The 14199-nt window shown below is 40.0% G+C and overlaps 1 protein-coding gene across 1 annotated transcript in view; it reads right to left on the reverse strand.

The window, feature by feature from the left end:
* kcnh5b (potassium voltage-gated channel, subfamily H (eag-related), member 5b) overlaps positions 1-14199 on the reverse strand; it is a 140540-nt gene that overhangs the window by 113444 nt on the left and 12897 nt on the right. Inside the window, exons 4-5 of the mRNA XM_020627666.3 lie at positions 12787-12915; positions 2398-2513 (exon numbers count right to left, since the gene is read on the reverse strand). Coding sequence (XP_020483322.1) covers positions 2398-2513; positions 12787-12915 — 245 coding nt within the window. The remainder of the gene's footprint in view (positions 1-2397; positions 2514-12786; positions 12916-14199) is intronic.

The following is a 14199-nucleotide window of genomic DNA, read 5'->3' on the forward strand; positions in this document are numbered from 1 at the left end:
TCTGCTCCTCTTCCATTCAATCCTCTGTCCTCCCCCTTCCTCCCACTTCTCTCCTCTCAGTCCTCCCCCTTCCCTCATCACCTTTAAACCACCCTGAAAGTAACACTTTTGCTAAAAACCCACAAAGCTTTGCGCCCTCGTGTGCTAAGAGGGGTTGAAACTCAAACAAATTCTGATTAAAGATGATACACCTCACTCAAACCCTCATGAATAAAACAGGTAGGTGAGTGATGGTGAAAGACGACATTGAGCCATCTTCTCCCCACACTACGAAATCAATTTAGCTAAACTTCGAGCAGCAGTCACAATCAATGGGAGTGCCCACACAGCACCCTTCTTTTTCTCCCCACCCAAAAATGAAATATTAATGACACCCTTTCCCACACCACTGGTTAAGTAAAACAGCTGCAGGGAAGTTAGCATGAGATTGTAGAGTAAGTCAGGGAGGGCGGACCTATTAAGGGCGTGGTCGGCTGTGTGTGACAAAGTACAACATGCTCCCGTGCTTTTGTAAATCTATTAATACATTTGTCTGATATGTGGTTGCTTTACTTCACCATTAGTCAAATGGATTGAATGTGGTACTTAATGTTTTATAAGAGGGTTTATTTGTGCAGAAATAATGTAAAGAGCAGAGAGCTGCTATGTTGGCATATAAGAGATGTGTGGTACAAACTTCCAATGTAGTTACTTTCTGTTTCCTCTTCCTGTTTAATTTAACTATCAGCTGAATTAGGCCCCGTGCCCACCTAGCGTTATTTCCGGGCAGAAAAGCGGTGGCTGTACGCCCCGGGAGTGTTTGCAGGTAGCGTTTGTGCGCTGAGAAGAAAAGCGACACGTCCCTCCAGACTCTGTGACAAAAGTCTGTTGACAGTGGGCTGTATGACCGACACAGCTCCGTTACTTTTTACTGTATGTTTTACATTTGAGATCGTTTTTAAACCCAGCAGACACGGAGCAAAGAGGATGCGAGTACAAGATACTATCCGTAGGAGGCCTTACTACAGGGAATATCATACATTTTGAAAAGAGAGCCCGTGACGTCAACAGTGCCTTTCTGAAAAGTGAGCGCTCGGAGCAGCCGCACAAAAAACGGCAGAGCGCTTGTAAAAAAAAAAAAAAAAGACGCTTGGCGCTTTGCTTGTCATCCAGGCAGCTGATTTCTGCTGTGAATGCTCTCTACCTATTGAAAACAACTGATAAAGCGCTAGGTGGACACAGGGCCTTAGGTAGTCATTCATGTAAAAATACACTTAAAGACCCTTGCAGTCTTTGTGCACCCATACAGGTGACCTCTTCTAGGGAATATGGAAGTGTTGTCAAGTTTGTTTAATTGTCCGGTCCACTACCCTGGTAATTCTGAAGAACCTGTTTTGGAGGCGGGACTTGATGACTTGTCTATCTTCCTTGATGGTGCTTAGAATGTATGATGTCATAAATTCTTACTAGCTCAGCTCCACCCATTTACAACCTGTCCTGGTATAATCAGCCAGAATAATTAAAAACATCTGTGGTCTGTTAGTGTACAGAGGCTTCCTTGATAGGAGAGAATGTTTTGGAAACTCATTGGAGAAAAAGAGCTAAAATGTACTTAAACTGAAGGTAGAAATGATTTAAGACCTGCTAACAAGCTAATACAGTTAGTAGGAGCTAATATAAGATCGATATTAGTTAGTAAAAAGCCCATTACTATTATTACAAAAATATCCTAATGGCTGCTGTCAGATGATGAAGAACAAGTCTGTGTGTGCATGTAAAAGAGAGAGAGACTTCGCAGCATGTTTTGGTCTGGAGCTAGTCCCAGCTGATTCAGCACCATGGACAGGGACTGAACTCACTGAGCAAACAACTAGTCCTACGGGGAGTATGAGCAATGAGGCTTTGCTTTATTTTATTCATTTTTTAACCTATTGGGCTTTTGGAATAATAGCTTTTTGTGTTGGGATAACGGGCCGTCAGTCCATTGGGAAATTATACGGACTAGTAGGATTTCAGATAATGAGCTGTCAGACAATGGCAGGGCATGTTAGCTTCGAACCTGCATATGATTGGTGCCTTCTTTTTATCTGATGCTGTTGTCAGCTTAACTAATACACATAGCTTGTTAGCTTTTGTTGGTTTGCTAATACCTTTATTTTGTGTTGTTTACTTTTACCTACCTTGTAAGATAAGGTTGTGTTTCTACATCCTCCGCTTATTTTATGCTTCATATCTTATTGTACGGTAATGTTGGATTTCTAGTATATTAGCTAAAGTTCTGCATCATGCTTTGTTAGCTTATGTCAGAATGCTGTGAGGTTAGGTTATGTTACACAGTGAGTGTCTTTACATGGACTTGAGTATCCTGGTTTTGTAGCTGTGTAGTAGGGGTACTGGTGTGTGTGTGTGTGCACTCACCTCTGCCAGTCTGGACTGTTTATGGCTGACTTCAGGTTTGCTGATGGGCGCCAGCTGCTGCAGCGTGTTGCGGTTGTTGGTGAGCGCTCTTGTTAGCCGTGCAAACTTGGTCCATCCTACAGAGAGCAGACATTAAGCACAGAAGATTAAATCATATTTATTACAAGTAAACTGGCTCTGAGAACGCAAGTCTCTCAGACAGCTAACAGCCATTATTGTTGACACAGTTATCCAGTTCATGTCTCCAACAGGGACATACTGAAGTTACACAATATTCCCACAGCTTCCAATTGTGCTTGTCACTAGAGGGCTGGCAGGCACTGTGTTTTTTCCCAGTTGGTGGGTCATATTCACGATAAACCTGACAAGATGTGAATGCAGCACGAGCCCTGGGTTTATGGCCAGCATTAGCCCTGCAGAAAGTGTCCTTGAACACAACTGAATATCCAGAAGCTGCAGGGTTTCCGCCTCAATAGCTGTCTGATGTGCTCTGATCTCGGTTTGGAAACGGTAGATGAAAGGGAATTTCTCCTGCGAGGGGACCAATACCACAGGAATCACTGGACTTTTAGCATATGTTTGACTTGTGAATATCAAAGCTTACGGGATAAAGCTACCGTCTATCTACATTTAATAATAAAAACAATGAAAAGATATAACTTTTTAATTCACCTAGCTGTTCCACTGACAAATACATTTCAGTAGTTCATTAAACTCCAAAGAAGTGACAATCTGTAGCTTGTAATCCAGACAAATTATCATAAATATCGTATTAGTTTATAGCTACATTATTGGAACAATTTACCATGACTTTGTTTTGCAATTTTCACTTTTGAAAACTAAAAAAACCCTTTACATAAATTGCATATGCTGTCTAAAGCTTAATCTTTCATCTTTAAATTATCCTGTCAACAGCTCTTAGTCTCCCCCTTTGGCTGCTGAGCTAACGTTACGTTAGCTAACATAAACTGGAATGTGAATTCATGTTTCATAGGGTTACAGATTAAGCTGCATATGTCTGGATGTCCGAGTTTAAATTATTGCTTATATATATTGATGAGAAGTGCTTAAAACTTAAAGTATGAGATTTCAACAATTAGTGTTTATTACTATTCAGAAAGCTTGAGTTTTCAGTCAGAGTGTGTGTCTTTATTGTCCTTTGTTAGGTGGAGTTTTGTTGTTTGTCTTGTCGTTGCACACAGTCCCCTGATAAATAAAATATATGAAAATGAAAATGTAACTCCTTTCACTTTTTATTCATAACAATGTCAAGGATGAATATTCTATTGTTTTATTACTGGTAATGTTTTTTATGAGTATTTATGCAATGGTAAAGCATGTTTAGGATAATGTTTAATCATACTTTTTGGCCTTGTTGTTTCATTTCCTGTTTTTGTGCACAATCTTGGTTTGAGTTTGTGGGATCACATTTAAACCATCACTGTGTCAGAAGTCAATCTAAATAACACTGGCCTTTCTAGTAGTGGTCATTTTCCCACCATGGTGCTCACCAACCTGCTGCTGAATAAAAGAGCCTGCTCTAAAAATAAAATCAAATGCCTGAAAGGGCAAAGAGTGGCACAACAGAGACCCATCACGTATAGTAGTAGCTTTGAAATAGCTTTTAACCCTGAAGCCTCCAGCTGCCTGAATACCCCCCCCCATTCATTCTCTGTTTGAGGCAAATTCAACCATTAATTTCTGTGTGCACTGGTGTGAAAGAAGCCAAATGCAACACTGTATTAAGACCCATATAGAGTGAAAATCTAAAGATAATCTCCTTTATTCAGTTTTATTTTATTTTTTGAGAACCAATAGCTGGATTTCCCTTGAAGAAAATTGATGTTTCAGCATTTTTATGACTCTCTATAGAACTATAGTTGCATAAATAGGCTTTTTTTATGTTAATTTTCTAGATGGCAATATGTATAATCTGCTTTGTATCACCACAGATAATAAGCCCTGCCTGTCTTAGCCTACATGGAACTTTCTGTAGCTCTCCTAGAGGAGTCTGCTGCAGAACTCTCTGTATGTAGTTTGTATGTATACTGTGGAGCTTTATTGCAAAAAACTGACCGCGACTCTCGACTCTCAAATAACTTCCATTGATTATTATTATTTTTTTTTTTTAAATAAACAACTCGAACATGCTGTAACTTGAAGTTGCTAGGGCTTGCCACATTTTATATGATATGGAAATTACATGGCAATATGTCAGCCAGTGAGAGTAAAAGTGCCCAGCGTTCTACACTAACTTTTTAACATTATGAGTCCACCATGAAAATACTAACAGTACTGGACTTTTGCAGTAATTATAAGACTGAACACATTTATGCTCACACACACTTTCTGGCTTTATGCCGACACATTTTTTTGATCATAAACCATCTCGGTCTAACCAACTTTCTTCAGGTATAATGGCAACAAAACAACACCTCCATGTATATATACAACCGAAGAGACTGCCTCAGTTTTCAATCACCCAATCAGAGCGCCACTGAGATTGATGATAATCTGAAGGTGCATATTCTATCTTCAACCAGGGAAGAGGTCAAAGGTCATGATAAAGTACAAGAAATGTTGAATATTCATGTAACCTTATACCCAACGATAAGTATGGATAAATAACTAGCATTACTTGTTTAACTCTTTTTAAAAGTGTTCAAATTTGGTTCACACTAAAACAAAACACTCATTCCCATTCATACACACCAACAGCTAGCTAGGTTATCCAAAACTAACCATCTGTTTTACCTGACAAAGAAAAGTTACCTTTTAAAACTTTGAGTCTACTGTGACTGGGTCTGTTTTTCCTTATAAATGAAACACTATTTATAATATCCTTCTTAAGACACAGATGCTAACTGTAAATACTTTTTCTTTCCTGATGCAGAAGAAGTTCTACTGGCATAGTAATGGCCTTTTCCTTAAACAAATGTCTTGAGTGTTTCTCTTTACTGCCTGTTCATTGACGCCGTTGCATAATTCACTGTATAGCGTGCTTGCATTATGGAGCAGTACCATGCCTCTATGTGTTTAATAATAGCAGACCATTGGCTCGGAAAGCAAGCCAATGTGTTCCTTTTCAAATCCAGGCCAGAACCACTTTCATCATGAAGTAAACTAGAAGAATGTGTCCTGGTGCTACTCATGTTAAATACATGCTGACACACAAGGACAAAAGGACCTCACAAAGAGCGTGAGGAGAAAATGCAGGACAAGTAAATAAGAGGTCTTTTTTCATCGTTAACGATAATGCTCCTGCCGTGGCTCTATGAAAGAATGCAACACTGCTTGATTTTTCAGACTGTTGCACAATGGAAGTGGAGGCTGAAAAAAAAGAAAGGGTAAAAAGCCTGGGCTAAAAATAACAAGGAGAAGAACTGGTTAGCGCACAATGAAAGTGAAATATGAAATGAGATTTTGATCAGCATCGAGGACTGCTCGCACACGGCTTCAGACCCGACAAAGTAGGAATTGCAGAGTGGTTTTCCCGACAGTTGAAACTGAAAAGGAGATATCCACTACAATAAAAAAAAAAAAAAAGAATCCATATGTAACATATTTCTTAAACATCTATTCTTTAAAGCCAATCCATTCCGAGTGGGCATATTGAAAATGCTTTCTCAGCCTAAGTTTTGGTCACTAGTAAAAGGCAAAGAGGTGGAGCTGTGTCGGCTGTGTCGCCCCCTTGCAGTCATATCAGTTAAGCGTAACTCTTATCCTGAATGAAAACCAATGACTATTAAAGAAAATAACCCACCCTACAGTGTGTGCCGATAAAGACAAAGAACTTCAATCCAAAACTGGTTTTTTGTACAATGTTTTAAAACATGTTTATTTTTGCTGTCAAATGGAGTTTTTTGCACTTCCAGTTTGGCTCAACACCAGAGGTTGCTGCTTGGTTGTGAAACCAAAAGGATTAGAGCAAGACAAGGGTTGGGTCAAAGGCAAGTCAATAAATCAATAAATCAATCAATCAATCTTTATTTGTATAGCGTCGACTCATTACAAGTGTTATCTCAAGACACTTTACAAAAAGCAGGTAAAAAGACCTTACTCATTGTTATGTTACAAAAAGCAGGTAAAAGACCTTACTTATTGTTATGTTTCAAAGATCCAGCCTATCCATCATGAGCACTTTAGCAAAGCAGCAAAAGTTACAGTGGTAAGAAAAAAACTGCCTTATTAAAAGGCAGAAATCTTCGGCCGGATCCCCGGCTCATGACGAAACAGCCTTCACAGGCCTAGACTGCGCCGGGGTTGGAAAGGGATAGGGGGAGAGATGGGATAAGATGCAGGAAGAGGGATAGGGAGCAAGGGGGTGGGGGGAGGCAAACCGTCCATCAACAATCCGGTGGGGGGGGGGGGGGGGGGTTGTTCTGGCAGGCTGTCAACCAACGATCTTGAGGAGCCTAAGAGAGCTCAAGAGCTCCCAGGAAAGTAGGTGGTTAGCAAGTAAGAAACCTAACCTGAAGATTTCACAGGACCTGTGTGCCCATTGTTCCAGTTTTTCTCTCCGTCCATTGGGTCCATTTGTAAAGTTTGGCACAGAGTGGAGCAGACATGAGCAGCTAGATTGGCGGCCTTACAAGATCATAGGAGAACTACAAGATCACACAGTAATAAAGAGAACAACGTGCAAACAACAGGTCACGTTTGCCTTTCTGAGGTTGATTTTCTGGTGGTTTAGCTGAGATGTTAACGGTAAGGTGAATATTATGGGTGTTGAGTTTTGTCATTGGTCAAATCTGACAACTGTACAGAAAAAACTATACTGTAAAAAGCTAAATGTTCAGTTCAATGCCTGAAGGTAAGGGTTAAGTTGTTAACTGTAACCTTATGGCTGCTGTGTTTCTTCCTCAGCACTCCTCACTCGTTCCCATTAGCTGCCTACCAGAAATGATGTGTCACCTGAGGCGCAGGCTAACAGCCATCTGTGAAGCGATAACAGGTGCTGACAAAGCAAACAGTCAATACTGCAACTCTGCAATACAACAAAACCATATTCCTCCTTTAACACGTGTACTCTGCCACGTGTTTAGCTTTCTTTTCGTGCTGCCTTTTCTACAATGATGATGCCGACATTTTCATCTATTCCTACTCTGACACCAGTCCCTCAAACTAAATAGCCCAACCAGCAGCCATGCATGCAGAAAATTAGTTTTCAAAATGAAAAGATTCTGAATCATCTGCATTTGTAAAATCTTGGAGTGAGGGAAAGATGACAGAAAAAAGAAGATCTCTTCACTGTATATGCTTGCCAGATGAATCACTAATCAAGCTGGTGATTCCACATGTGCACCATTTAATGTGTTTTTCTGAATGATGTGCACCCTCAGAATGATAAAATTAGCTAAATGCATGGGTGAAAAGTAAAAATTATGTTTTCAAAGGCAACGCCGGGGACACTAACTCACAGGGTCACAAGGTGCAGATAATACATTTAGCATTTATTTTGCTATTTTCAGCTGAGGATGGACATTTTTAGCAGACTGTGATCTCTCTCCTGCTCAGCTGACGCTGACGTGCTGTGGCATGAAGAGCCGTAGGAGCAGCCAGAGACGGAGCTGGGAGCAAGTTTTGGTCTGCAGCACGAGAAAAGTCAGCTGCAGACGCCTGCAGCGGCAAATCTCCCTCCCTCCCAAACGGACAGCTAATCACCAGGCGGGTCAAAATGCAGTCATTTGTTCACTGCTCTGTGACTCAATGCAGGCTGTACTGCTGTGGTGTTTTGGCTAACTTTGGTCAGTGACTCCCTAATTGCAAAAATAAATTAAAAAAATTCACAAGGTTTCTCCATCATTGCGTGAGTTAAATACAGTAGATTCCATTTTCAAATGTATTCTTTGAATTTCAAAATTCTTGAGAATCACACAATACATGGGTCAGAACTCACCCTTATAACCAAAACGTTTTTAACAGATTTTGACCTTTAGTACAGACCATATAATGATTACTTCCAAGAAAAATGAGGTTTTTTGGAGGTGACATTTTCATTTTTTTTTTTTTGCTGTTGCAGGCCAATTTCAGAGACCAGGCAGTGGAAAATTAGCTTTAGGGGAAAATTAACTTGTCTTGATTCTTCAATCACATCGAGTTTAAATATGTGAGAGGGGAACATGGACCTTAAGTTGCACATTTCTATGACTAAAAGAAACCTGAAGGACAAAGATTGTAGCTAAAAATCATCTGAAAGGGTAACTTTATACAAAGACTAAAACTAAAATGTTGTCAACAAATAAGCAACAAATTCCTTCTCATGTTACATCGAAAGACTAAAGCAAATGGACACATTCAATCAAGTGTGCATGTAGAAGATCAGCTGTAAGGCTTCATGGGGGAAACTGCTCCATGATTTGCTCGTGCTAAATTTCTGAAGAGATCTCTGGGGTTATGAGGCTCTGTCTGCTCTGAGGTGTTCAAAATTAGACACACATTAACTTAAATTATGATAAGACACTTACTGGGAAGTACACACAAAGGTATTTTTGTAAGTGTGTAGGTATGAAAACCTGCTCTTTCTGTGAAGTGCCTTGAGATGGCATTTGTTGTGATTTGGTGCTATATCGATAGAGACTAATTGATTGATATTCTGATTGGATTTTATCAATAATAACAATTTAAATTCATGTTAATTTTGGACAGCATTGTATCCCTTTATTGTGTTGGTCCTGGGGGAGCTCAGCTTTTCTTAGATACAAGTCAGCTCTAAGGAAAATAAGGTTTTAGAACTACGGATGTAACAGACTTGTTCATTACTCGGGTAAACAGCAGGGCTTTGACTGTTTACTGCCACTCCCCACACACCAACAGAGATTCACTTGGGTGCACACAGAGTTCAACGTCTCCTCTTTTTAGTTGATCAACACTCTGTTCACAGTAGGAATGTTGTGTCTGGATCCCAGAACTGCCAAACAAACAAGGGAACAGTGAAATGTGAATCAGTGACTCGCAGGATAACAACGTGATACAGTTTGTGCACTGACAGACATGTTCAGCTGTCATTTAAGTGGAGAATTAAAACTTTCTCCAAAAAGAAACATAACACATTCATCTTGTTACTATCTTGGGAGTAATTCTAGGCATCCCAAAAACACAAATAAGATCATCCTTTTTTGATCCCCAGAGAAGAAATTCATCAAAAATCATTGGAGAGCAAGAACACAGGCACACACTACCACAAATGATTATGCAGGGGACCGCACAGCCGCAGTGCAATGGCAGAGCCTTGCCACCTTCTTGAGCAGGGTATATCCAACGCCAGGTTACAATTAACCCTGATTAAATGCTCTATCATCCCAAGCATTGCTCATTTTACCTCAATTTTACCAATTATTACAGAAACAAACAAACTCGTTACAAGTTGTGGGGCTGTTTGCCCGGTGTTGCTTGAGGTCAAATGAGTTGTCGATCACATGAGCCGGGGATTGAGCAACCAATAATCCACTTATATAAAAACAGATGAAATACCAACAGAAATAATTCTGTGGTTATTTTCTAAGCTTACAGTATGCAGAGACTTAGCGCTTTACTCTACAGTTGAATACACTGCAAAAATTCAAAAGAATATGTGTAATTCAAAGCTAAAAATATTCAATTTTACTTAAGCTAAACCACCTTCATATGACAAGTCCAGACAAACTTCTTATTACAAGCAAAAAAATAAGACAAGAATTGGTTTGAATGAGTAAAACTATATGCCAATGCAGCAATTACATTTTACTTAAATTAAATTAACCTAAATTAAATTAGGTTTAATGTCTTTTTTCAAGAAACTTCAGTAAATTTAGCGCTGCACTGGTAAAGTTTTAAAGTTATTACAGACAGGCCTTACACCTAGTATCTTGAAATAATATTTTTCTCTGGACTTCTCAGGTGAATGTCACCTATTTTAATAGTAATTTGATATTTTTGACCAGTAATAAGACAAATACACTTGCTAAGACTAACATTTCGTAGTACAGACTCAACAGTGACACTGAAGTAACAAATTAAGTTCCTTAAAGATCCCATATCATACTCATCTTGACCTTTCATGCCGTCAGTCTCTAAAACCTATAGAGTAGCTTTGCATGATTTGCAGCCTCTACCTGAAACAGTTAGTTTCAGCTGTTGTCTCTTTAAGGCCCCCCCTCCCAACGTGCTTACTTTCTTCTGATTGGCCAGCTCTCTGGAAGCCTTCCAGTGGGGGGAGAATGCTGCAGGGCTGCCAGGGTAGGGCTTCTCTCCATTGTTGGGAGAAGAGAGCCTATAGGTAAAGAGGTTTCAACAGCTTTCAAAGAGGTTTGAAGCCGTCTCATGAAATCCTTAGTTTCAAACTAACGTGTATAAACAAGTCATTTAGATCACTTTCACAGTTATCCTTTGATTACTCCAATGTTTACCTCATGAGCTGAAACTTTGCCCACATTTTGTATGGGCATTCAGCATTGTAACACGATATGTAAGTTAAGTTTAAAAACAAGGAGCAGCATAATAGGTCAATTTTTAAAAAGTGAAAAAGTGTCCGTTTCAGGCTGGCAAATATACTCATACTGTGTTCAACAAACACTCTCTCAAGTGTCAAGGCAAGAATTGAAATCATGAAAGATCACAGAAGTCAGTCTTAAAAAGACATCATCTTGAGCAGAGGTTAACGGGAAAATGTCGACACATGTGACAGTAGAAGTTCAAGCAAAGCTCTAATTGCATGTTCAACCCATGTTATTCATGTGTGGCTGAGCAAACATAATGACTGAAGACACAAATCACACGACACCTCAGGGCAGGTCTCTGTGACAAGGGGGAGGAAGGGGTGCATCTTGCTACACATGTAGGGGGAGGAAGGGGTGCATCTTGCTACACATGTACACACGTGTTCACATGTGTGTGTACGTAAAAAAAAGTAAGGGGGGGGGGGGGGGGGGGGGTTCTTGTCAAAGGGCAAACACAACCATACAGCGGCGCCGAGGACGACGCCCGTGGCAGGAAGCTGACACTGTGCATCAGTCAGGGGACTGAGGACAAAAGCGCTACACACATCTCCTGTGATTCCTGAACACATCACAAGCTACTCGAACACAACCTGACAGCCTGAGACGTTACAGCATCACAGGGAAAACAAGACCTGACTCAGTCACACCAAACTCTCTTTATCCAGTCAGAGTTTGGGTTGAGATAAAGAGGGGGGGAAACATTTGTAAGAAGTTGAAAAAAAAAAACAATTCTGAGTGCTCACAGTGAGAGGGAAAGGACAGAAAAGAAAGAAGGAGGGTAGAAGGGGGTAGGGGAACGAAAAGAAAATAGAGTACAAGGACGAGCAGCAGGAAGGTGACACGACGAATAAAGAGGAAGGGGGCGAAAGAAGAAAATGTAGAGTATTGACATGAGTGAATTAAAGAAAAAAAAAGAAACAGTGTGATCAAAAGCAAGAGAAGAGGGCACAAAAGAACAAGTGCAAGATAGAAAAAGTAGGAGAAGAGAAAAGTAGGTTATAAAAAGTACAAATAAAAAGAGTCTAAAGCCATGCTAGCAGCTCTGAAAGCTCGACTACAGTATAAGCCAAATGTTAATATCGGCATGCTAGAATTCTCCCTAAGGTCATGCTAACTTGTAACAAAAAATCCATTTGATAAAAGATTTAAGTTTGAAATGTTCACCATCTTGTTTGAACGTGGAGTTGGAGTTAGGTAAGTTAGGGGATCACTACAGTTTTTGAGCTCGATCTTCTGGCTTCCATGATTGAAATGGTTGTTCTGATGTTTAACTTTAACACTGGACCGGCACACATTGCCATAGAGTGGCAAACCTCTGGTGTTAAAAAATAAAGTTAATGCAGAAGCACAGGTGGATGCAGTTCCTTGAGTGTCCATTTGAGGCTTTTCTCCAACGGCCCCTGAAGTCGCTTACACACACATGAAAGAAAAAGGCCATTTTGAAGGCAGAAATAAACAGGTTTACAGCCTGGTTCAAAGCGCACACTTGGTAGCTCATAGCAAAACCTCATGTCTTTATCTGCACACACTGTAAAAGGGTTATTTTGTTTTTTTACAACTCATCTGTTTTGATTTTTACTTAGCTTACATACTGGATCATCCAGACATTTAATAATTTTCTCCCCACTCAAACACGTCACCCCCCCCTCCCTGTAGCTCTCTGCTTTGCTCTAAATGATAAAACAAAAACACTTTGATGGATATGAAGTGAATATTTTCAAAGACATTCGGTCACAACATCATTCTCCATGCCTCTCTTTTCTAAAACTCCACTGTGAATTATAGTACAATTAAAACAACCATACACTACAAATACTCTCCATAAGAACACAGACAGACATTGTTTGTGCAAAGATGCTCTTGGGAAGCCTCGTCGAGTAAAATAACCTGCCTGCCGCAGTGATGCGCTCACCTTTCGTAGTTTCGTCTTCGATAGGCTGCTTGAAGAGGGTGATGTCCTTAAAAGTGCAGAGGAACAGGACCACCTTGTCGTTCTCGTTTCTGATGGGAGCCACTTGCATGTAGAACCACACCGGACTTCCTGTAGAGACGTAGTATGTATGATACTTAACTTTGTCCTTCATCTTTAATTTCTGTAAATGTGTTGATATGACAGCCGATATACAGACTGAGAAAATAGTGAAGAAGGCCCGTACAAGTTGACATCTTTAAACTTCCTGTATTGGTAGTGAAAATATCAGTTCACAAGCCCGATGTTAAGTCGCAAGTCATCTCACTCGAAGGGCTAGAAACAGATGGTAGGGGAAGCTGACGACGGGGTCTGTCGGACCGCGGTGACAGGACACCTTCAATCGAGAAAGCATAGCTGCCTCGTTTCCACTCGCCTCTTGTTTACAGACCAGCTCCTAGTTCATTTCCTTTTTCCATGTTTTGTTTCGGTAGTGGCAAAACACTATCAATATTGCCAATTTTGACACTAAAATCTTCTGCTGTGAACCCTAAGCACCGACTGTGCCAACCTCTAAGAGAACAAGGAGTTGTAAGCGAAAAATGCGAGAAGCTACATTTAAGCTAGGCTCATGATACACCTTAGTCTACGCTTAAAGTCTGCCTAGCTTGATTAAAAACTACTCTACAAAGTAGGAAAGATTACAATCAATACAAAAGTCAATTGTCTGAAAGACTTTTCTTGAATAAAATCTTTTTGTTTATAAAAATTGTGTAGATTATTGATAAATCTCGCTAGCTAGCTAAGGGGCTGTTGAGAGGATTACAGTAAGAGCTGGCTCTTAAAACAAAAACTTTATATGAATTAGGTAGTGTGCGTATATTTTTCTCACATACTACCAGATATTCATAGTTTTCAGTCACTTGACAAAAAGAGCTCAAGAAAGTGGCAGCCATCATTGAACACTCAAATGTTTACATCACCTTACAACCAGCACCTCATGCAGCACACTCAGCTAGCTCCTGTCAGAACTTCACTTTGTGATCTCTAGTGGAGAATCCTTTACCTTACACAGCTGCCAGGATGAAAGCCTACATAAGTAAGGACAGCCGTATTTATTTTCAATGTGGCTGGCTCAATGAAGCTGCCGTTTGGGAAGTGAAAGGCATGAAATTCTAATAGCATAAATCAAGAATCTCCTTGTAAATCTGTACTATTTCCCAAAAAGGAGTTTGTAATTCAAAATATTAGTTCTATAGGCCGACTGCAATCCAGGATTTCTCTCAGTCTATAGAAATAGAGGCAGTGAACAGGGGTTATTAAAGGTGTTATATCAACTTCTGTGAAGCAATTTAATCACGATCGTCAATTTCTTTGAATTATGCTGACATTACAATCTTGGCTTTCATTTTCATT

Source organism: Labrus bergylta, chromosome 18, assembly GCF_963930695.1.
Source record: "Labrus bergylta chromosome 18, fLabBer1.1, whole genome shotgun sequence".
NCBI lineage: Eukaryota > Metazoa > Chordata > Actinopteri > Labriformes > Labridae > Labrus > Labrus bergylta.